The sequence below is a fragment of the Eutrigla gurnardus genome (genome assembly GCF_963514095.1).
Source record: "Eutrigla gurnardus genome assembly, chromosome: 24".
Classification (NCBI taxonomy): domain Eukaryota; kingdom Metazoa; phylum Chordata; class Actinopteri; order Perciformes; family Triglidae; genus Eutrigla; species Eutrigla gurnardus.
The window spans coordinates 9879086-9905086 of record NC_139935.1 but is presented as its reverse complement, the minus strand read 5'-3'; the positions used below and the strand labels follow the sequence as shown (position 1 = coordinate 9905086).

The window sequence follows — 26001 nt, the reverse complement described above, 5'->3', positions numbered from 1 at the left end:
TAAAATCATATGCCTTAGTCAACGTATTTGCGCAATATTATTATGCTTAATTTTCAACTGAAGCCACTTTCTTTCTGTGCCTGGGGGGATTACACCCAATGCAAATAATAATTCATTCAGTGCGCTACTTTGTGAACTACAGGAATTGAACCTCTGTCGCCTGAACCGTAGGCAGCGTTGCTAACTGTTACACCAGTGTCACGCTGTGGGACTGTAAGTAAAGACTTATCACCTTTAGATCAATCGACTGTTTCATTCAGTTATACACATTAAGTCAGGCAGTGATTATCTGCCACGCCAACTGTCTCTATTTTGATGCAGTTACGTTGCTCCGCTTTCTAAGGATGACCTTGTTTTCTACAGAAACACTCAGTAATCTCCCTAACTCTCTCCAGGTTGCCATGGTGATTCGTAGTATCGGAGCTCCATTGATGATGGCTTTATAGAGTCGGCAGGCACGCGCGTAACTCAGAGTTTACATCCTCAGAGTTGACTGAACTAATTCAGAACAGCTGTTCTGGAACCGAAAACTCAGAGTTGGTCGACTCAGAGTTCAGGGTTCGGTTCAGAGTTGGTTGAGCCTGCTTTCTGGAACGGGCCCCTGGACGGTGCCGCTAGAAAGGAATGTTTCCAGTTTAGTTTTAAAAGGACAACAGCATCGGGGCTCACCCACCATGATGAAAAGCTAAAGGCACTTTCACCAGTTTTCCTGGAGAGCCGGGGAATAACCAGACGGCCTGTTCTAGACCACTGAGAGGTCTGGCTGCTTGGTACCTCACAAGCCTGTCAGAGAGATATTGGGATCCCAGACCATGTAGGGTCTTAAAAACACCATTAACATGAACAAATCAATTCTAAAATGGACTGGAAGCCAGTGAAATGACCTGAGCACAGCTGTTATATGGTCCTACTTCCTGTTTGTAGTTCTCTACTGAAAGGAGTTTGGTAAGACTTTAGATGGAAATGAGGGACGAGAGATGAAAGGTCACATTTACCCTCCGTTCAACAAGATGGACCCTCAAAACAGGAAGTGATGTCACAGGTCTGACAGACAGACAGACAGACAGACAGACAGACAGACAGACAGACAGACAGACAGGTGTGTCCTGCCAGGTGAAGCTCAGCAGTCTATGGAGGGTCTGAAGCTTCCAGAAACCAGCCCACTTCTCTACATTCTAGGACATCATTGTCCTGGAGAACTTTACAGTTCAGTCCAGTGGAAACCACTGACTGTCACTGGGACAGAGGAAGGAACATACTGGGAACCTTGCTGTCATAGATGATGTCATAGATGATGTCACTGAGGGGCTTACCTGAGCAGGCGAGATTCAGGATGAAGTAAGAGGAGACTGATGCTGCACACTCCCTCAGAGTGGATCCAGAATGAACACAGTTAGACCTGATCCTCCACACAGGTCTTCTTGAGGACTCCTCTCTCTCTCCTACAGAAACAGCAGAGCCACAGTCCAGCTCTCTACAGACAACAGCTGCTTCCTTCAGGGTCCAGCCATAGCCAACCACTGGTCTCCAGTCTCCCTGTCTCATCTCCAGTGTTCCAGCACAGCGACTGGCTCCTCCCACCAACCTGACATCATCAGGCTCTGAACAGAAAGAAGAGAGTCGTCAGTCAAAGAGCAAAGTGAGTTTGATGAGAACAGAAATGAACCAGATCAAAGCTGCAGCTCCTCTTCTACCTGAGCAGGTGAGTCCAACAGCTTTGCCAGGTGAGCAGGTGTTTCTATCTGAGCCTGAGCTTCTACAGTCCAGGAGAGCAGACTCATGGCCTCCACACTGGAACTCTTTGGTCCACGTTGGAGCCCCCACGTCTCCATAGAGCGCCCCCTGGAGGACTGAAGGAGCCCCACAGCCAAGCTCCCTACAGACCACCTCTGCATCCTGCTGGTCAAAGTCAGCTTCACACACTGAGGACCACCACTGGTTGGACTGGTTGGACTTCACCTCCAGTCTGCCTGAGCACAGACTAGTCCCATTCAGCAGCCTGACAGAGTCTGGAGAGATGATAGAAGATCAAATAGAGAGAGAGAAAAGACACCAGACACCAGAGAAAAAGATGTCATGAAACTATTCAGTGATTCAAACTGGACTCAAAACAATTCCACCATCAGTTCATCATTTACAGTTTTTCTAATTGCTTTGCCACAATTCTCAAAAGATAATGAATATTTTCTAAACAACATGTGTAAACCTCCAAACCACTGGCCACTGCTTCACAACAGATTATCATTTCTCATTCTTTTAGACAAATTGCAAATATTTTAGCACATATATGCAAATGAGTACAATTATCTACAATTTGCACAATTAATGATTGAACATATCTTGCTGATCAAAACTGATTATGTTGCTCCTCAGTTGAATAGTTGTTCTCTTCAAAACATGTATGAATTCTTTCATGGTGTGAGTCATCACATGTACAATAGTCCGTTCAACTGTCTAAATGTGTCAGCATATATACCATGAATATCATTATGTACTATGGAGTATTTTCTAACGTCCACTAAACTGGTAAATTGTCTGTCAGGAGAAACTTGAACTTCACTAACCAATGAGGAGTTTGTCCCATCTTACATCAACCAATCACACGTCATCTCCAGTCAGCTGACAGGTGCTATTCATGAGTACGGCTGTTACCTAACATATTTATAGAGCTGGGGCCCGTGTCAGAAATCAGGTTTAGTGAAAACCTTGAGTTAGTTAACCCTGAGATGAGGGAAACTCTGGTTTTTCGGTTTCACAAAGCCAGTTCAGCATAAATCTGAGTCAGTTACCCGGGTAACATGCTCCGTGAAACTAACCTGCTCGCTAGCAGGTTTGCTTCAACAAACCCTGAGTTTCTCCCTACATGTCTCCGCCTTTTTCCGGAATCTGAACCAACTCTGAAAAATTGTGCCGTCCTTTCATCGTTAACCATCGATATGGAAATAAAAGTGATTCTAGCAGCTTTGCGTCGGGAGAGGATTTTGATTACCTTTCCTTCCAATCACATTAGATATTATCTAAACAATATTCTCCGACATTTTCAACATTTCATATCGTGGACATAATCCGCAACCAGATTGTTTGCGGAGGTAGTGTTTTTGCGAACGGGAGATTTATGAAATGTTTAAGTACATTTATGTGTTGAAATACCTGCTTATATTTACTGTTTAATATGTGAAATATGATTAAAATCATATGCCTTATTCAACGTATTTGCGCAATATTATTATGCTTAATTTTCAACTGAAGCCACTTTCTTTCTGTGCCTGGGGGGATTACACCCAATGCAAATAATAATTCATTCAGTGCGCTACTTTGTGAACTACAGGAATTGAACTGCTGCCACCTGCACCATAGGCAGCGTTGCTAACCGTTACACCACAGTGTCGCTCTGTGAGGTTGAAAATGAACATTTATCACCTTTAGATCGATCAACTGTTTCATTCAGTTATACACATTAGATCGGGCAGTAAATGTCTGCCACGCTAACTATCGCTACTTTGCTGCAGTTACGTTGCTCCGCTTTCTCAGGATGAGCTCGTTTTCTACATAAACACTCGGTAATATCTAATAACGCTCTCCCGGTTGCCATGGTGATGATGGCTTTGTAGAGTCGGCAGGAAGGCGCGTAACTCAGAGTTTACATACTCAGAGTTGACTGAACTAATTCAAAACCGCTGTTCTGAAACCGAAAACTCAGAGTTGTTCAACTCACAGTTCAGGGTTAGGTTCAGAGTTTGTTGAACCTGCTTTGTGAAATGGGCCCCTGGACTACAACAGAATAACCACAATGTCTGAACATGGAGGAACCTGCTCAGGTACATCATGAACAGGGCAACTGCCTGCTGGAGGAAGAGGAAGAGGAAGAGCAAGAGGAAGAGGAAGAGGAAGAGGAAGAGGAAGGACCGGAGGTGGTGTCGGGAGGGCAAGACAGTCGTTTTACATGAATAAAAATACAGGAACAGTTTCCATGGAAACGTGAGTGCAGTGTGTAATACTGTAAAAGAAACTTGTACTGATGAAATCAGCATGTGGATAGTATTCAGTTTAGTGTTCAGTTCACTGGACAAACAGAACATTCTAGTAGAGGAAACATTCAGGGTCAACTAAAGAAATAGGACAAACCTGAAATGTGGATATAAGGAACATTTCCAGGCTCCACTGCCGTCCTGAAAAACATCTAAACATTCTGACCACCATTGTTTCCATGAGGTCAAAGGAACTTTTCATTTGGAGGGCAGAGACTTTTTATATGAGACACTAACTTTGTTTTGAAGCACGACTTCAATGTTTTGAGTGAGTTCTGACCTTTTGCAGGTGAGTTATGGTGTTGTGTTGGAACATGGAAGCTATTTAGACAAATCAGGTTCTGAGAATATTAACAAAGTTTCAAGAGATGAGCCAAAGAAATTGAAATAAACTGTAACACCAGAACATGTTTAGAACACCACAGCCTGCAGCAGTGTTACATCACATTTACATGAATACACTCTAACAACTGTTATCCATTGTTCAACCCTTTCAAGATGTTTTCAAGCAGAAACACATCATCATCTGCAGATCCTCTATTCTGTTCCTTCTGCTCAGAGACTCCACAAACGTTGCTCTCCACACAGAGAAGTTACAACTTTGGATTCTCTCTTATCTTCCTGAGAATAAAGCTGTGTTTAGAAACGTGGTCTAAACCAATAAGAGACGGAGCTCGGGCGGGTCCTTGCCTCTGATTGGCTTTGGTCCTTTTCACTGCTGTAAATTGTGTCAGTTCGAAAAATGTGAGCGAGCTGAGCCGGTACTTTTCTTTGAAAATGAAGAGAGGCAGAAAGCCTGGCCCCAAGACAATGAATTAATTAATTAAAAAGCCCCAAAATATGCCTTCAGACAGGACTGGTTGAAGCAATTTCCCTGGCTGATGTACGATGAAGAAAGGGACTCAATGCACTGCATTTATTGTCGGGAGTGCGGTCAGAATATGGCCGGTAATAGTGCGTTTGTGGAAGAGTCTCTATGAAGGAGTGCGTTATTGTCTACTGCAGCATTTTGCATAAAGGGAGGCCGGTCAACATGTTAATTGGACATGTCGGGTGGAGCATGGACACGCACAGTGTTTGAAGGCCCACATTACAGCATGAGAGATCATGAATAGGAAATTGTATAGTAGCCTATTCCTAATATTATTAAAAATGAATAGCCTAAGTAAAAATATAAGTAGGCTAGGCTAAGATCAAATAAACAGTTTTCCATTTGCAATCTATAGGCTAGTGACCTGTAGGATCTTTTTATTCTTGAGGAATTTATGCTGCCACAAAGCAAGCATTTGCTGCGTTTGGGCATCAGTGTGCAGATTGGCTGGAGAAAACGGGTGCTCTGGGTGCTGATGGTGCTGCAGTTAACCTAGGCCATAAGGGGGCGTCATTATGTAAAAGGAGAGCGATGAAAAGGTGACCTTTTGGCGTTAAAGGCGACGCGATGAAAAATGTGGGTGCACCTGAATTTTGTGCTGGTGCACCTAAAAAAAAAAGTTAGGCTCACCAGTGCAACCAATGCATAAAGTTAGTCTGGAGCCCTGTAAGGAGGTGTTCAGGGTGAAGGACTCCACGTGGGGGTGGAGATACTGACGAGCCCCCGACTGAGCTGCTCAGAGTTGTGGCCACTTTTGGTGCCTGCTATGGTGGCAACCAAAGAACCTGCTGGTGGAAACCAGCGGCTCAGAAAGCTGTGGAGCTGAAGAAGGAGTCCTTTCAGGCTGCTTGGTGGTCGGCCCAGAGGACTCCTGAAGCAGCACACGTGGAGGTTTCTCTCATACAGATATCTTGGTGCATTCAGCAGCTGATTTACTGACACTGACCTCATCAGTCTGCTGCTGTTCAGGTACATTACTGTCATGAATGATGTCATAGATGATGTCACTGAAGGGCTTACCTGAGCAGGTGAGATTCAGGATGGAGGAAGAGAAGAATGATGTTGCACACTCACTCAGAGTGGATCCAGAATGAACACAGTCAGACCTGATCCTCCACACAGGTCTGTCTGAGGACTCCACTCTCTCTCCTACAGAAACAGCAGAGCCACAGTCCAGCTCTCTACAGGCAACAGCTGCTTCCTTCAGGGTCCAGACATCGTCATCCACTGGTCTCCAGTCTCCCTGATGTCTCACCTCCAGTGTTCCAGCACAGCGACTGGCTCCTCCCACCAACCTGACAGGCTCTGAACAGAAAGAAGAGAGTCGTCAGTCAAAGAGCAAAGTGAGTTTGATGAGAACAGAAATGAACCAGATCAAAGCTGCAGCTCCTCTTCTACCTGAGCAGGTGAGTCCAACTGCTTTGCCAGGTGAGCAGGTGTTTCTATCTGAGCCTGAGCTTCTACAGTCCAGGAGAGCAGACTCATGGCCTCCACACTGGAACTCTTTGGTCCACGTTGGAGCCCCCACGTCTCCATAGAGCGCCCCCTGGAGGACTGAAGGAGCCCCACAGCCAAGCTCCCTACAGACCACCTCTGCATCCTGCTGGTCAAAGTCAGCTTCACACACTGAGGACCAGCACTGGTTGGACTGGTTGGACTTCACCTCCAGTCTGCCTGAGCACAGACTAGTCCCATTCAGCAGCCTGACAGAGTCTGGAGAGATGATAGAAGATCAAATAGAGAGAGAGAAAAGACACCAGACACCAGAGAAAAAGATGTCATGAAACTATTCAGTGATACAAACTGGACTCAAAACAATTCCACCATCAGTTCATCATTTACAGTTTTTCTCAATTGCTTTGCCACAATTCTCAAAAGATAATGAATATTTTCTAAATAACATGTGTAAACCTCCAAACCACTGGCCACTGCTTCACAACAGATTATCATTTCTCATTCTTTTAGACAAATTGCAAATGTTTTAGCACATATATGCAAATGAGTACAATTATCTACAATTTGCACAATTAATGATTGAACATATCTTGCTGATCAAAACAGATTATGTTTCTTCTCAGTTGAATAGTTGTTCTCTTCAAAACATGTATGAATTATTTCATGGTGTCATCACATGCACTATAGTCCATAGGGGTGGGGGGGAAATCGATTCGGAATCGATTCACAAATGTCAAAAATCGATTGTTTTTATTCCGTATTGTTTACGGAACACAAAAGGTGGAACTCTGAAATGCAGCGCCCGGACAGTCTGTGGCGTTACACATAACAGAGACACGGCTGAGAGAGAAATCCCACCGGCACCTGCTGCATTTACACCGATAATGTTTCATCATTTATGGCTGAAATAAACACTATTACTGCTTTGTACATGTTGTGAAGTCCCAGACACACCAGGAAACTAAACGGCATCCTGTCTGAGTTTCTACCTTTACCCAGAGGGGGATCGGTGAGTCTCATAGAGCTGCATTCACAGCAGCGGTCGCTGTCAAAGAACCACGTTGTGATTTATTTACCATTTAAAGAGATAAAGAGTATGCCGAAGTAACGACGATTAGTAAAAAGTCCCAAGTCATGGTTTATTAAGTCTGTCCGTTAAGACGATACAAAATACATTTACAAATACCTGTTTTTGCATTCGGCTCGCTCAGAGCTAAGCTAGGCTAACACCGTAGCTGCTACGTTAAGACTGAACATCACGTCGTCTCGGCATAAATATGGCAGAGACCTTGTTGTTGTTCGGTCTCTGTATGAGACGTAAGATACTATCCCACGAGAGACCACAGACCGCTACGCTGTGATGTGTTGAAATGCAGCTGCATTGATTATTGCATTGAAAGCTTTTTATTTGTATATCGGCTACAGTTCACTGTTTTCTCTCAGGGATAAGCTCATCGCCTGTAACAGGAGGACTTTGTGTTCATAGGAAGTCATTCTACTTGTGACAAAGAAAAGCCTTTTCTTTCATAAAATATGAGAGAAGGTAATTAACCTGTTGATTTTCTTTAATAATTATCACAAAAGAAGGAAGTGACGAGCAAACTCTGAGTAGCAAAGTCAGATTTAATTTGTTTTTTTAAATCATGCATGGAAATGTACACAAAAATTGTTCGATAATCGATAATCTGTTTATAATCGAATCGTTGACTTCTGAATCGTTATTGAATCAAATGGTGAAGTACCAAGAGATTCCCACCCATAATATGGAGGGTCTGAAGCTTCCAGAAACCAGCCCACTTCTCTACATTCTAGGACGTCATTGTCCTGGAGAACTTTACAGTTCAGTCCAGTGGAAACCACTGACTGTCACTGGGACAGAGGAAGGAACATACTGGGAACACTGCTGTCATAGATGATGTCATAGATGATGTCACTGAGGGGCTTACCTGAGCAGGTGAGATTCAGGATGGAGGAAGAGGAACTTGATCTTGCACACTCCCTCAGAGTGGATCCAGAATGAACACAGTCAGACCTGATCCACCACACAGGTCTGTCTGAGGACTCCTCTCTCCATCCTACAGAAACAGCAGAGCCACAGTCCAGCTCTCTACAGGCAACAGCTGCTTCCTTCAGGGTCCAGCCATAGCCAACCACTGGTCTCCAGTCTCCCTGTCTCACCTCCAGTGTTCCAGCACAGCGACTGGCTCCTCCCACCAACCTGACATCATCAGGCTCTGAACAGAAAGAAGAGAGTCGTCAGTCAAAGAGCAAAGTGAGTTTGATGAGAACAGAAATGAACCAGATCAAAGCTGCAGCCCCTCTTCTACCTGAGCAGGTGAGTCCAACAGCTTTGCCAGGTGAGCAGGTGTTTCTATCTGAGCCTGAGCTTCTACAGTCCAGGAGAGCAGACTCATGGCCTCCACACTGGAACTCTTTGGTCCACGTTGGAGCCCCCACGTCTCCATAGAGCGCCCCCTGGAGGACTGAAGGAGCCCCACAGCCAAGCTCCCTACAGACCACCTCTGCATCCTGCTGGTCAAAGTCAGCTTCACACACTGAGGACCACCACTGGTTGGACTGGTTGGACTTCACCTCCAGTCTGCCTGAGCACAGACTAGTCCCATTCAGCAGCCTGACAGAGTCTGGAGAGATGATAGAAGATCAAATAGAGAGAGAGAAAAGACACCAGACACCAGAGAAAAAGATGTCATGAAACTATTCAGTGATTCAAACTGGACTCAAAACAATTCCACCATCAGTTCATCATTTACAGTTTTTCTCAATTGCTTTGCGACAATTCTCAAAAGATAATGAATATGTTCTAAACAACATGTGTAAACCTCCAAACCACTGGCCACTGCTTCACAACAGATTATCATTTCTCATTCTTTTAGAGAAATATTTTAGAACATATATGCAAATGAGTACAATTATCTACAATTTGCACAATTAATGATTGAACATATCTTGCTGATCAAAACTGATTATGTTGCTCCTCAGTTGAATAGTTGTTCTCTTCAAAACATGTATGAATTCTTTCATGGTGTGAGTCATCACATGTACAATAGTCCGTTCAACTGTCTAAATGTGTCAGCATATATACCATGAATATCATTATGTACTATGGAGTATTTTCTAACATCCACTAAACTGGTAAATTGTCTGTCAGGAGAAACTTGAACTTCACTAACCAATGAGGAGTTTGTCCCATCTTACATCAACCAATCACACGTCATCTCCAGTCAGCTGACAGGTGCTATTCATGAGTACGGCTGTTACCAAACATATTTATAGAGCTGGACTACAACAGAATAACCACAATGTCTGAACATGGAGGAACCTGCTCAGGTACATCATGAACAGGGCAACTGTAACCGTTTCCATGGAAACGTGAGTGCAGTGTGTAATACTGTAAAAGAAACTTGTACTGATGAAATCAGCATGTGGATAGTATTCAGTTTAGTGTTCAGTTCACTGGACAAACAGAACATTCTAGTAGAGGAAACATTCAGGGTCAACTAAAGAAATAGGACAAACCTGAAATGTGGATATAAGGAACATTTCCAGGCTCCACTGCCGTCCTGAAAAACATCTAAACATTCTGACCACCATTGTTTCCATGAGGTCAAAGGAACTTTTCATTTGGAGGGCAGAGACTTTTTATATGAGACACTAACTTTGTTTTGAAGCACGACTTCAATGTTTTCAGTGAGTTCTGACCTTTTGCAGGTGAGTTATGGTGTTGTGTTGGAACATGGAAGCTATTTAGACAAATCAGGTTCTGAGAATATTAACAAAGTTTCAAGAGATGAGCCAAAGATATTTAAATAAACTGTAACACCAGAACATGTTTAGAACACCACAGCCTGCAGCAGTGTTACATCACATTTACATGAATACACTCTAACAACTGTTATCCATTGTTCAACACTTTCAATATGTTTTCAAGCAGAAACACATCATCATCTGCAGATCCTCTATTCTGTTCCTTCTGCTCAGAGACTCCACAAACGTTGCTCTCCACACAGAGAAGTTACAACTTTGGATTCTCTCTTATCTTCCTGAGAATAAAGCTGTGTTTAGAAACGTGGTCTAAACCAATAAGAGACGGAGCTCGGGCGGGTCCTTGCCTATGATTGGCTGTGGTCCTTTTCACTGCTGTAAATTGTGTCAGTTCGAAAAATGCGAGCGAACTGAGCCGGTACTTTTCTTTGAAAATGAAGAGAGGCAGAAAGCCTGGCTCCAAGACAATTAATTAATTAATTAAAAAGCACCAAAATATGGCTTCAGACAGGACTGGTTGAAGCAATTTCCCTGGCTGATGTACGATGAAGAAAGGGACTCAATGCACTGCATTTATTGTCGGGAGTGCGGTCAGAATATGGCCGGTAATAGTGCGTTTGTGGAAGAGTCTCTATGAAGGAGTGCGTTATTGTCTACTGCCGCATTTTGCATAAAGGGAGGCCGGTCAACATGTTAATTGGACATGTCGGGTGGAGCATGGACACGCACAGTGTTTGAAGGCCCACATTACAGCATGAGAGATCATGAATAGGAAATTGTATAGTAGCCTATTCCTAATATTATTAAAAATGAATAGCCTAAGTAAAAATATAAGTAGGCTAGGATAAGATCACATAAACAGTTTTCCATTTGCAATCTATAGGCTAGTGACCTGTAGGATCTTTTTATTCTTGAGGAATTTATGCTGCCACAAAGCAAGCATTTGCTGCGTTTGGGCATCAGTGTGCAGATTGGCTGGAGAAAACGGGTGCTCTGGGTGCTGATGGTGCTGCAGTTAACCTAGGCCATAAGGGGGCGTCATTATGTAAAAGGAGAGCGATGAAAAGGTGAGCTTTTGGTGTTAAAGGCGACGCGATGAAAAATGTGGGTGCACCTGAATTTTGTGCTGGTGCACCTAAAAAAAAAAGTTAGGCGCACCAGTGCAACCAATGCATAAAGTTAGTCTGGAGCCCTGTAAGGAGGTGTTCAGGGTGAAGGACTCCACGTGGGGGTGGGGATACTGACGAGCCCCCGACTGAGCTGCTCAGAGTTGTGGCCACTTTTGGTGCCTGCTATGGTGGCAACCAAAGAACCTGCTGGTGGAAACCAGCGGCTCAGAAAGCTGTGGAGCTGAAGAAGGAGTCCTTTCAGGCTGCTTGGTGGTCGGCCCAGAGGACTCCTGAAGCAGCACACGTGGAGGTTTCTCTCATACAGATATCTTGGTGCATTCAGCAGATATGTTGAATATGTTGAATTACCAACAGCTGACAGCTTTCTAGATAAGTAAGAATGAAGAAAGTAAAACAACCACATTGCATGCATCTTTGTCATGACGTCATCGCTTCTAGAGCTCCGTCCATATCTTTGTTTCATTTCACGGAGTGCTGCCACGCCGTTATTTCTGCGTGCGCGCTGCTGTCGCTGTTTCTGTGGTGAGATTGTGATTCAGAAAACTTTACTGTTCATCAGACTTCATGTGTCAAAATCATCCGTTTATGTGGGCAGGCCAAGACGAGGAGGACGAGATTTCCTAGTGTTAAAAACACGTTTCTAAAAAAACATATACTCATTTCATTACATACATGTATACATTCCAATAGTACTGATTTGTTTACTATTCTAATTATATTCGGTTCCAGAAGTTCGTTCCAACAGCCCTAAAACATTCTAGTAGTTTTATTATAATTCCTTGTTATTCAGAGACCATGAACATGTGCATAAATATGCAAATGTGTGTGCAATCATTTATGGACTTTCACCGTGTCTGAAGTCAGCGAGTCTGTCGATCCACTCGCCGCTATTTAAGTTTACTATCAGTTGTGAATCAGTTCATTTCTCAATGTTTCTAACGTCAGATTGTGTTTGGAGCTGCTCATCACATGGATTCTTGTGGGTCATTTGATGACAAAACTCAGAAAAAACGTATCATAAACATCTTCGACATGACTATCAATCACTGTGTGTGTGTGTGTGTGTGTGTGTGTGTGTGTGTGTGTGTGTGTGTGTGTGTGTGTGTGTCAGCCCCGCCCCTCTGTGAAACAGACAGAGAGGAGAGACGCTGGATGAAGCGGTGTCCGTTAATTACACTAAAACACAGGAGAGACTCTCAACTGGTTTTTTGTCTTTTCTTTTGACAAACGCTTATAATGTTATATATATATATATATATATATATATATATACACTCAACAAAAATATAAACGCAACACTTTTGTTTTTGCTCCCATTTTTCATGAGATGGACTTAAAGATCTAAAATTCATTCCAGATAGAGAAAACAAAGACTTTAATGAATTCAATGAAATTCCGCATATTACAGTTGATTACATTTTCATTGTCAAAATATGTGATTCCATCATAGGGCCCTACTCAGCACACCCCAGTTTGAAAACCGCAGTCATAGATGATGTCATAGATGATGTCACTGAGGGGCTTACCTGAGCAGGTCAGATTCAGGATGGAGGAAGAGGAATCTGATTCTGCACACTCCCTCAGAGTGGATCCAGAATGAACACAGTCAGACCTGATCCACCACACAGGTCTGTCTGAGGACTCCTCTCTCCATCTTACAGAAACAGCAGAGCCACAGTCCAGCTCTCTACAGACAACAGCTGCTTCTTTCAGGGTCCAGTCATAGTCAAACACTGGTCTCCAGTCTCCCTGATGTCTCACCTCCAGTGTTCCAGCACAGCGGCTGGCTCCTCCCACCAACCTGACATCATCAGGCTCTGAACAGAAAGAAGAGAGTCGTCAGTCAAAGAGCAAAGTGAGTTTGATGAGAACAGAAATGAACCAGATCAAAGCTGCAGCTCCTCTTCTACCTGAGCAGGTGAGTCCAACAGCTTTGCCAGGTGAGCAGGTGTTTCTATCTGAGCCTGAGCTTCTACAGTCCAGGAGAGCAGACTCATGGCCTCCACACTGGAACTCTTTGGTCCACGTTGGAGCCCCCACGTCTCCATAGAGCGCCCCCTGGAGGACTGAAGGAGCCCCACAGCCAAGCTCCCTACAGACCACCTCTGCATCCTGCTGGTCAAAGTCAGCTTCACACACTGAGGACCACCACTGGTTGGACTGGTTGGACTTCACCTCCAGTCTGCCTGAGCACAGACTAGTCCCATTCAGCAGCCTGACAGAGTCTGGAGAGATGATAGAAGATCAAATAGAGAGAGAGAAAAGACACCAGACACCAGAGAAAAAGATGTCATGAAACTATTCAGTGATTCAAACTGGACTCAAAACAATTCCACCATCAGTTCATCATTTACAGTTTTTCTAATTGTTTTGCCACAATTCTCAAAAGATAATGAATATTTTCTAAACAACATGTGTAAACCTCCAAACCACTGGCCACTGCTTCACAACAGATTATCATTTCTCATTCTTTTAAATAATTTGCAAATATTTTAGCACATATATGCAAATGAGTACAATTATCTACAATTTGCACCATTAATGATTGAACATATCTTGCTGATCAAAACTGATTATGTTGCTTCTCAGTTGAATAGTTGTTCTCTTCAAAACATGTATGAATTCTTTCATGGTGAGTCATCACATGTACAATAGTCCGTTCAACTGTCTAAATGTGTCAGCATATATACTAGGGGTGTCAACGTTTAATGCTAATGCTAATGCTAATCCCATGAAATCAAAGCCATTGTAAGTGGTTGCGCATGGATCCCGTGCTGTTACTATAAGCCAACTTTGCCTGGCATGAATTACACTCAACTGTTGTACATATAATACTACACACACAGGGCTTGATGTTGTTTTGAAGGAGCGCCGTCTGCATATATTTCTAGTCAACACTCGACCTGCATCAGCGCATGTGAATACGAGCGGATCTGTGCGAGCAGGCAGCGCGAGCGCAGCGGATTTTGGACGGAGACACACAGCCGCATTTTGATTATAAAGTACCGGTCCGGTCCGGTTCCGCTCACACCACGAGTCTGAAGAGTGCAACCGCTTATCAAAATACAGTGTCAACTTTCCGAGTTTTCAAAGTAGAAAGCGACATCGTGGTGGTTCAACGAGGCGGACGGTCATCAGAACAACATCAAGAACGTACACGAAGAAGAACGTAGCGGGGGCGCGCGGTGAGGATTGTTGTGGCCGCGCGCCTTAAGGAGCAAGTCTCCACTGTGCTGCGTGGAGATGAGAGAGGGCAGCTCATATCAGACACTATACGGACAGCATTTTTTTATGTTTTTTTTTTTCACTAAACGGGCCAGTAAATATTCCTTCGCGGGCCGGATATTATAGCCGTATACAGGGCAGTTGCTAGGAATTCTGGGCCCCCTGAAAGAATATCGGTGTGGGCCCCTCTACCCATTCATTGCCACCTTCAATTTGTTTTTGTTTTTCAATGTTCTTGACGGTGCCTGGTGTAATACACCCAATCCTTTTTTACGATTAACGACTAAACAAGTCTGAGTATTATTATGTAAATGATGTATTATTAGTTGTCTTATTCTCATTTCACTGATTTGCAACACGTTATTACACCTCTGATTGCAAATACATTTTCAATTAACCACTCAACAAGTAGGTAGTGTGTATTTTATTTATTTTATCAAGCACTGATATGCAAAAAAACAAAGTGTCCTGGCTCAAGATAGTCCACAGGTAAATATGTAGCATTTAACTTTAATGTGCAAGTAAAACAAAGAGCACATGGAATACGTATTTGGACTGCTGGGGGGGAGTGTGTCTGCTGTGGGGTCAAACTCAGATGAAGCAGCCACTGCTGATTCTGGAGCAGCAGAGCATAAAGGTTTATTGTTCCATCCATCCATCCATTTTCTACCGCTTATCCTGTATTTAGGGTCACGGGGGGGCTGGAGCCGATCCCAGCTATCATTGGGCGAAGGCAGGGTACACCCTGGACAGGACGCCAGTCTATCACAGGGCCGACATGGAGAGACAGACAACCATTCACACTCACATTCACACCTACGGGCAATTTAGAGTCACCAATTAACCTATCCCCATCCTGCATGTCTTTGGACTGTGGGAGGAAGCCGGAGAACCCGGAGAGAACCCACGCTTACACGGGGAGAACATGCAAACTCCACACAGAAGGGACCCGGGCCGACCCGGGAATCGAACCCAGGACCCTCTTGCTGTGAGGCAAGAGTGCTACCCACTACACCACCGTGCAGCCCTGGTTTATTGTTCCATTATATATATTGTAAACATTAAATGTTATGTTTCATGGAAAAACTGATGCAGAACTAACCTATTCTTGGACAAAATCTAAATGGGCTTCTTAGTACCATAGCTCTAGGTGGACAGCTTCACTTTACCAGGCAAAACATATTTTTTAACCATTCAAAAGTCAGTGTAAACTGTCCAAAAATTCTAAACAGTCTTTTTTACTTTGTTGTTGTCAGCTATTATGGTGTATTTTATTTTATATTGCTATGAAAACAAACAACAACAACAGATCTTTGAACATTTACCTTTTTTTTTATTTAGGCTATTCAAATGTCCCACTAATAACACATTTTACAAGACCACATTGAACACATCATGATAACGTCAATGACCTTCGTCAGATGCTCATAATTACTGAGTAGAACTTGAATGCGTCACAATACAATTCAATGCAGCCTCTGAATGGGCGCATACTGGAGCACTGTCCGACAGTGATATGTGAAACACACAGTCACTGTTGTAGCCCCTAAATTAGTAACGTTCACTTACAGCTACTCTAGGAACTGCTGCTCTACATGAACTGAAGACTTTTTTTTTTTTTTTTTCAATGAACTGGCGATTTGTCCAGAGTGTAGCGCGGCCAGATGACAGCTATAGGCTGCAGCCTGCGCCCCGTCAAAGGTAATGTTACAGACATTTCAGCCGCCCTCGGTAGTTTTACTCTCACCATTCTTGGAAAAAAAGTTTTGGATGTCCTGGGCCCCTGCTCTGCTGCTCCTACTCCTGGCCTCCTTCTCAACTCTCTTCTGGTGTCCGGACTTGTACTTTTTGGGGGGCATCCTGACCCTGCTGGAGTCCGCTCGCGCTCACTTAATTCCGGTGAGGAAGAACCATGGGAAGAACGAACCGGGGTGTGGACCAAACCATTTTTTAAGAAGGGGCCAAAGGGCTTATTGAAATGATTAAAATTAGAATATTGTACGACTTGTGGCTTTGTTTTAATTCGGATTCATTCGTATGAATATATATTAGTTCAGTGTATGCATAATCATTTTGTCATAGAGGCTACTGGGGGCTGTGTGTGGGCCCTAGCGGGCTGTGGGCCCTTAGAATTGTCATCACCTTTCCCCCCTATACGACGGCCCTGGCCGTATATATTGGTGAGAAATAAACGAGGAGGAGGGAAAATGACGTGTAAACGGTTATTGATTTTTCTAAACGGTTACGATTTATTATTGTATCGTTGACACCCCTAATATAAACCATGAATATCATCAGTGGTGGACAGTAACAGAGTATATTTACTTAAGTACTGTACTTAAGTACATATCCAGAGGATTTTGTACTTTACTTGAGTATTAGATTTCTTTGGTACTTATTACTCTTACTTGAATACATTTCCAAGACAAATACTTTTACTTTTACTCGAGTTAATTTCTAGAAAGGCTGAAAAGTACTCGTTACTTTCAGGTCTGCTCTTTTTTTTTTCTTTCTTTTTGTTTTAAATACTATTGGACACAAGCTGTGTTTGTCAAAGAAGGAAACCTATCACAGTGCACGCTCTCCCCTGGGATCTACGTAAAAGCAGAAATACGTAATCCCTCCCCATAAGGATACCGCCAAAGTAGCCACGCTCTCGACTGTGTTTGTCAACACAAAACCGCGACAATGGCTGAGTCTCAGACTGAGTGTGATAATGATCCGGAGGAACTTTCAGAAAATCCTTGGCCTTATCTGGACTCCATGTTTGAGTTTTACAGAGTAAAAAACATGGACACAGACAAACAGTCATACAGTGGGTACGGAAAGTATTCAGACCCCTTTAAATTTTTCACTCTTTGTTTCATTGCAGCCATTTGCTTAAATCAAAAAAGTTAATTTTATTTCTCATTAATTTACACTCAGCACCCCATCTTGACAGAAAAAAACAGAAATGTAGAAATTTTTGCAAATTTATTAAAAAAGAAAAACTGAAATATCACATGGTCACAAGTATTCAGACCCTTTGCTGTGACACTCATATTTAACTCACATGCTGTCCATTTCTTCTGATCCTCCTTGAGATCGTTCTGCTCCTTGATTGGAGTCCAGCTGTGTTTAATTGAACTGATTGGACTTGATTAGGAAAGGCACACACCTGTCTATATAAGACCTTACAGCTCACAGTGCATGTCAGGGCAAATGAGAATCATGAGGTCAAAGGAACTGCCCAAGGAGCTCAGAGACAGAATTGTGGCAAGGCACAGATCTGGCCAAGGTTACAAAAGAATTTCTGCAGCACTCAAGGTTCCTAAGAGCACAGTGGCCTCCATAATCATTAAATGGAAGAAGTTTGGGACGACCACAACTCTTCCTAGACCTGGCCGTCCAGCCAAACTGAGCAATCGTGGGAGAAGAGCCTTGGTGAGAGAGGTAAAGAAGAACCCAAAGATCACTGTGGCTGAGCTCCAGAGATGCAGTAGGGAGATGGGAGAAAGTTCCACAAAGTCAACTATCACTGCAGCCCTCCGCCAGTCGGGGCTTTATGGCAGAGTGGCCCAACGGAAGCCTCTCCTCAGTGCAAGACATATGAAAGCCTGCATAGAGTTTGCCAAAAAAACACATGAAGGACTCCCAGACTATGAGAAATAAGATTCTCTGGTCTGATGAGACTAAGATTGAACTTTTTGGCGTTAATTCTAAGTCTAATGTGTGGAGAAAACCAGGCACTGCTCATCACCTGCCCAATACAATCCCAACAGTGAAACATGGTGGTGGCAGCATCATGCTATGGGGGTGTTTTTCAGCTGCAGGGACAGGACGACTGGTTGCAATTGAAGGAAAGATGAATGCGGCCAAGTACAGAGAGATCCTGGAAGAAAACCTCTTCCAGAGTGCTCAGGGCCTCAGACCTGGCCGAAGGTTCACCTTCCAACAAGACAATGACCCTAAGCACACAGCTAAAATAACAAAGGAGTGGCTACAGAACAACTCCCTGACCATTCTTGACTGGCCCAGCCAGAGCCCTGACCTAAACCCAATTGAGCATCTCTGGAGAGACCTGAAAATGGCTGTCCACCATCCAACCTGACAGAACTGGAGAGGATCTGCAAGGAAGAATGGCAGAGGATCCCGAAATCCAGGTGTGAAAAACTTGTTGCATCATTCCCAAGAAGACTCATGGCTGTACTAGCTCAAAAGGGGGCTTCTACTCAATACCGAGCAAAGGGTCTGAATACTTATGACCATGTGATATTTCAGTTTTTCTTTTTTAATAAATTTGCAAAAATTTCTACATTTCTGGTTTTTTTCTGTCAAGATGGGGTGCTGAGTGTACATTAATGAGAAATAAAATTAACTTTTTTGATTTAAGCAAATGGCTGCAATGAAACAAAGAGTGAAACATTTAAAGGGGTCTGAATACTTTCCGTACCCACTGTATATTTTCCAATGTGTATTGTGTTTGCCGAAGGAAAACTACATCTCTGCTTTCAACAACTCCACGTCCAACTTAAAGAAACACGTTGACGTAAGTTAACCAGACTTTCACCGTGTGTTTTTCCTATTTGTCTCGGTCAATGTCATCGTGTTGTGAGAATGTGAGTGTGTGTTGATCACAAAAACTACATTTTGTAGGAAGTGGCACTGTGTGTGTGTGTGTGTGTGTGTGTGTGTGTGTGTGTGTGTGTGTGTGTGTGTGTGTGTGTGTGTGTGTTGTGGTTTGAAACGGAGACAGACAAGACAGACATGGGGAGACAGAGTTTGTTGTGCTCCTATATTGTCCTTCCTGTAAAGACAAGTGACCTCAACATTGAGTTATTGAAAGCAGAGATGTCGTTTTTTGTAAAACAGTGATTCTCAACCAGTGGTGTGGGGACAACATTGGTCTTTGAGGGGGTTCCAGTTCCCAATGATAGAGAGTTCGTTGGACGGTGCAGGTTCATTTGGTTACAATTTCAATGATTGTTAATAAACATCTGCATCTGCAACATCTGCTGTAGTCCTGTGATCCCATTCATTTTATTTGAAATTTACTCTTACTCTTACTTTTATTTAAAGTTAATTTAATAGCATGTACTTTTGGATACTTAAGTACCTTTTAAAAGCAAGTACTTTTTTACTCTTACTCGAGTACCATGTCGACTGAGCTACTTTTACTTGTAACGGAGTAAATTTTGACCAGTAGTATTTGTACTCTTACTCAAGTACTGGGGTCGTGTACTCTGTCCATCTCTGAATATCATCATGTACTATGGAGTATTTTCTAACGTCCACTAAACTGGTAAATTGTCTGTCAGGAGAAACTTGAACTTCACTAACCAATGAGGAGTTTGTCCCATCTTACATCAACCAATCACACGTCATCTCCAGTCAGCTGACAGGTGCTATTCATGAGTACGGCTGTTACCAAACATATTTATAGAGCTGGACTACAACAGAATAACCACAATGTCTGAACATGGAGGAACCTGCTCAGGTACATCATGAACAGGGCAACTGTAACAGTTTCCATGGAAACGTGAGTGCAGTGTGTAATACTGTAAAAGAAACTTGTACTGATGAAATCAGCATGTGGATAGTATTCAGTTTAGTGTTCAGTTCACTGGACAAACAGAACATTCTAGTAGAGGAAACATTCAGGGTCAACTAAAGAAATAGGACAAACCTGAAATGTGGATATAAGGAACATTTCCAGGCTCCACTGCCGTCCTGAAAAACATCTAAACATTCTGACCACCATTGTTTCCATGAGGTCAAAGGAACTTTTCATTTGGAGGGCAGAGACTTTTTATATGAGACACTAACTTTGTTTTGAAGCACGACTTCAATGTTTTGAGTGAGTTCTGACCTTTTGCAGGTGAGTTATGGTGTTGTGTTGGAACATGGAAGCTATTTAGACAAATCAGGTTCTGAGAATATTAACAAAGTTTCAAGAGATGAGCCAAAGAAATTGAAATAAACTGTAACACCAGAACATGTTTAGAACACCACAGCCTGCAGCAGTGACACACAGCAACATTACTGATGATGTCATAGATGATGGCACTGAGGGGCTTACCTGAGCAGGTGAGATTCAGGATGGAGGAAGAGGAGACTGATGCTGCACACTCCCTCAGAGTGGATCCAGAATGAACACAGTCAGACCTGATCCACCACACAGGTCTGTCTGAGGACTCCTTTCTCCGTCCTACAGAAACAGCAGGGCCACAGTCCAGCTCTCTACAGGCAACAGCTGCTTTCTTCAGGGTCCAGCCATCGTCATCCACTGGTCTCCAGTCTCCCTGTCTCACCTCCAGTGTTCCAGCACAGCGACTGGCTCCTCCCACCAACCTGACATCATCAGGCTCTGAACAGAAAGAAGAGAGTCGTCAGTGAAAGAAATGAAGATTCTGCTTTCTTTCTCTCTTGTTAATTTCTCTATTTACCTGTTGAGTTGTGATTTCCTTCAACCTGGAGTCCTGGAGAAACACAAACATATATATTGTTTTCATTCAATGAAATAAAATCAACAAACATGTTTTCAAATGATGTTGAAGAGAGCGAATATCTGGTCGATGTGACCACTGCTCTTTGAAAGTCCTGTTTGTGTCCACTCCTGCATCCATCCTTCTGAGGACAAGCAGATGATGGAGGGAGACAGGAGAGAGAGACAGACAGCAGATGATGGAGGGAGACAGGAGAGAGACAGACAGCAGATGATGGAGGGAGACAGGAGAGAGACAGACAGCAGATGATGGAGGAGACAGGAGAGAGAGACAGACAGCAGATGATGGAGGGAGACAGGAGAGAGACAGACAGCAGATGATGGAGGGAGACAGGAGAGAGACAGACAGCTTAGCTTCTTTTTAAGTTGTGATTTAGAGAAAATGGGCCTGCAGCCATATAAACTACATTAACTAGTTAAAGTTAACATTAATGTTAGCTTAACCCATTTAATCCCAAATTTTTCCCAGACATGGAAATATCCAAATCATATTTCATTACTTACCCTTTGCAATAATCAATCATTACTTTTGAAAATCTTCATGGAAAATTAGGTGAAAAGTGTGTTGTATGGTCACAAAGGTGACCGGTGGGATAATGTCTATGTTAGCATATTTCTCCTTCACAGTCTTATAAAATACTTCTAAAATGTAAAACTCTGTTTCTGGCAGCATCTCCATCATCGCCACTAAAATACTTCATCACATGCTAGTGTGACTATTTTACATATCAAAAGTCCTCATACATCACCGATATGAATACAGAAAGCAAACTCAAAACATCTCCTTTATTGTAACATTGTGACTTTTGGAAAATGTATTGAAACCTTCACGTTCTAACTTTGTTCTAACATTTTATTTTGTACTTTAGTTCAATATGACTTTAGTGCATTCATTGTAACATTGTAATATTTAATCTGTAGACCAGTCACATGATTAATTTACAATATAGGGGTTATTCAGGATAGAGGTATTCTGCATTCAAGAAGAGGAAAGCATCAAACAAAACTTTGATATATACATGTATATATTTATGTGTGTGTGTGTGTGTGTGTGTGTGTGTGTGTGTGTGTGTGTGTGTGTGTGTGTGTGTGTCTCCCCCTCATAGTCCATATCTGACCCATCACTATCACCATCACTGAGGACAGCATCTTTCTCATGTTGAGGGCTAGCTGTAATATTGCATGCCTTGTGTGGGCGGGCCCCTCGGTCCAACATATGCAGCATGTTAGTGTGTGTAAGTTCAACTAGAAGACAGAAGAGAAAGTTAGGTAGAACAACAACTCTGTATGTGTACAAGTTGAAGAATGCCCTGTCTTCTCATGATAGGATTACTTGTTCATGTCCTTAACACAATCATGTCTGATCACTAATGTCACTTATTAATCATCTAGTTTCTTTGATCGTCTGTTATACTTCTCTATGAGTCGTATCTTCCCATCTTTTTTTTCTTATTTAATTAATGACATGTTTCTGTTTGTGTCCGTGTGTTTCTGTTCAATGTTTTGTCTAAATTGTGTTTTCATTGTATTCATGTTGTTCGGGACCCCCTGGAAAACGAGATGGTACATCCCAAGGGCTTATTCCTAATAACTCCAAACAAGTACATGTACATCTAGATACTGTACACTGTGTTATCCCACTGGTCACAACATGTTTCTTCATTCTGTGACTTCAGTGAACAGAGTTGAGTGATTGTAAATACATATATCAATACTAAACATCTTAAAGATTATGTGAACCAGAAATATTAGTCTTATCTTCATATTAACATACTTTACTAAGCTTGTTTTGTCGGAGCTTTCATGCAGCCATCCTCCTCTACAGGTGCAACCAGGAAGTAATCAGCTCTGGTCATGTGACATTTACACTAAACATGCAACACTGCACATATGTCATTGAGAGGTTTTATTACTTCAATACTTTCTGGAAATGGATCGATACAATATTCAGTAATGTTTTTAGGACCGGTTAACTGAAAATGTTTTCATGGTCACTATAGTGACCGATGGGATTAAATTTAAAGTGCACAGCTTAACCAATGTTAATGTTATTTAATTTACCTGACAATGTTCCTCTCTCAGCCTGAACCATCATAATATCAAATAAAAAGGATACAAATTATGATCTCAGGCTCCATTTTAATCAGATCAGTTAGTTACGTCTTCTTTGTGCTTTAGGGTCAACAGCAGCTGGTTGCTAAGCAACGGGAGCGGCAAAGTGTGAGGGCGGGAACAGCAGGTGACTCAAACAGGAAGTCCTCTGTAGATCAGACCGTCTTGGCCTTCACGTTCTACGTCAGCTGTGTTCTCTGAAGGATGAGGCCGCTGAATTTAGACACAACTATTGTGTTTCCTGTGACCCCTCCACAATAAAAGTGTATCTAATTGAGGTGTTTTAATGTGAAGCAGCAGCATTTAAATGCAGCTCTGACACAGAGTGAACAGGAAACAGTGAGGATGACCAATCAGATGGACTTACACACAGTAACACTGATCACATGCTGCATCGTTTGTCACAAGTCTGAATATATGGCGGACTAACAACACCAACCGCTGCACAGAGAGATGCTTACTGAATATACATACAGTGATTGTAGAAATAATACATGTAACCACTTCAAAACATTCATTTCACAAATACTTATTTACAACAATGATAACTGCAGCTTAGAAAAACATAAGTAGACACTGGCTGCAGCCCAACCCTCCCACAGTAGAAGAATGGACAGATATGATTAATGATAGATACTGAATGGGAAGAAAATCACCTTTTCACTTCATATACAAATAGATAAATTCACAAAAATATGGTCAAAATGGGTCTCCTTCATGAAAAGACAGACGGATCTAAGGGAAGTAACGGATTAAATATGAAAGTGTCCTCAGCTAATTGAACGGTCATTTTAAAAGCTGATAGACAATCTCCCTACAAAGGTGTTTCCTCTTTTCATGTATTATTTTCCCACACACCCCTGCTCTATTTCACTTGTTCTAATGTTGGGAAAAACCTGATTCTTATCCCCTCCTCTCCAATGTTTTATTTTTATAGTTATATAGAATTATCCATGTACATGTGTACACAATCTGTGTCCATTTATAAAAATGAATATATTATTGGTTTCACTGTCGTTGGAAAATAGCATGTCATTTGAACCCCAGCTGTAATTCATTCTGTCAGCCGCTAGAGGGAGCGAGAGGGCCATCAATCCGACCGTCCGAATACACGGAAGTACATCTCTCATGTGAAGAGATGCACAAAGATGCTCCTGAAATACAAAGCTGAAATCTAAAAACTGCAGTTTAAGAGCAGCAGAGAACTTTACAGAGGATAACATGTTTGAGAAATATAATTTAAAAATGTTATGGAATGTAAGGCAGAGAAGAAAATACAAAGAGATATGTTTGCACTGAAATAATATATGACTCAGTAATGTTTGTTTCTGTGTGAAGTTCACAACATTTTTCTTATGAAAATAGAAAAGTAGTTGTTGAAATATGGATTTTTCTGAAAAATAGATATGTAAATGGTAAAATGTTGATTTTTCTCACGAAAATTAGAAATGTTAAAAATGTTGGCCCACTAGGGAGCCTTGTCTGGGTCATGTGTTCTTGAGAGCCAAATCATCTGTATTTTTTTAAATTGGTATAATAAACTTTGATTGCTAGTATATATGTTGTTGTATTTATTAAATGAGTGAGCTATAGTAGGCCAATGGAGTGACAAGGTTATAATGGTGGAAGTGTATGGTGATATATCTGGTCCTCTGGTCGTGAGGTGAACATTTGTGTGTCCCTCCCTTTCATCAAAGCTGCCCTCCCTGTTCTGGATGAACTGCTTTTTACTTCCCTGTGATCAAAAGCAAGGAAAACATGATTGATGTATGAAATACTCTGAAAAACAAACAAACAAGAAATAATAAATGACTGAAATAGAATGAAAACCTCTGATTGGATGAAAATCCCGTGGAGTGGAGCCTGGCGGTGTTGATGTATGTGAGCAGTTTACTTCCCTGTAGGGCTGTCAAAATTACTCCAAAATGACGTTCAAATATTCCCTTTAAAAAAACACATATATTCAAACATATTCATATTTCTGGTTGTGCATTAGGCACATCAATAACAGGACAAATTAATACAACGAGACATAACTACTTGTATTGGTAATTTATGTAACATATTTAACAACATATTACCTCCAAAAATAAGGAAATGAACTGATGGACAAGCAGCCCTCTCTCTCTCTCTCTCTCTCTTCCTCTCTCTCTCACGCTCTCTTTCTCTCTCGCACTCTCTCTCTCTCTCTCTCCCTCCCTCCCTCCCTCACTCTCTCACCCCCTCCCTCTCTCTCCCTCTCACGCTCTCTCTCTCTCCCTCCCTCCCTCCCTCACTCTCTCACACCCTCCCTCTCTCTCCCTCTCACACTCTCTCTCTCTCTCTCTCTCTCTCTCTCTCTCTCTCTCTCTCTCTCTCTCTCCCTCCCTCCACATATCGGTTTAAATGAATGACAACAAGAAACAAATGCTGATCAAGAGTTTAGAGCAATTTAAGGTTGTGATTCTTGTCCCAAATATGTCAGGCTTCATTCAGTGGTTGAAACTAATATTATTAACATTAATTGAAGTTGCCACTGTTTTTTTTTTTTTTTAACGTATGATTCAAAATAATTTTCACATTCGAAATTCTGTTTTTAACAACTATTCGAATATATATTCGAATTTAGAATATTTGTCGACAGCCCTAATTCCCTGTGATCAAAAGCAAGGAAAACATGATTGATGTATGTAATACATACTAAAAAAGAAATAATAAATGACTGAAATGGAATGAAAACCTCCGATTAGATGAAAACCCCGTGGAGTGGAGCCTGGCGGTGTTGATGTATGTGAGCAGTTTGTTCTCATTTAAAGATCCAACACAAATAATATCACATCATCTTTAAAGCAGAGTCCTACCTGAGATCCACAGCAACAGAACCAGCACCAACAGGGGGTCCATGATGTGCAGGTAGACCGTCTGTCTGCCCGT

General features: G+C 42.3%; 2 protein-coding genes across 2 annotated transcripts in view; one reads left to right on the top strand and one right to left on the bottom strand.

Annotated features, from left to right (window-relative positions):
- Positions 1-26001, top strand: part of LOC311010058 (scavenger receptor cysteine-rich type 1 protein M130-like) — a gene marked incomplete at its 3' end in the record, with an annotated part of 217298 nt that overhangs the window by 150126 nt on the left and 41171 nt on the right. The gene's annotated exons all lie outside the window — the stretch shown is intronic.
- On the bottom strand, positions 776-26001 carry LOC311010003 (scavenger receptor cysteine-rich type 1 protein M130-like; the record flags this gene model as incomplete). The annotated part of the gene is made up of 10 exons (XM_084004486.1): positions 25929-26001; positions 13178-13492; positions 12794-13084; positions 8682-8996; positions 8301-8588; positions 6298-6612; positions 5920-6204; positions 1695-2009; positions 1260-1601; positions 776-783 (listed from the first exon to the last, which is right to left on the bottom strand). The coding sequence occupies exons 1-10, from the start codon at positions 25969-25971 to the stop codon at positions 776-778; spliced, it is 2517 nt and encodes an 838-aa protein (XP_083860612.1). The 5' UTR covers positions 25972-26001.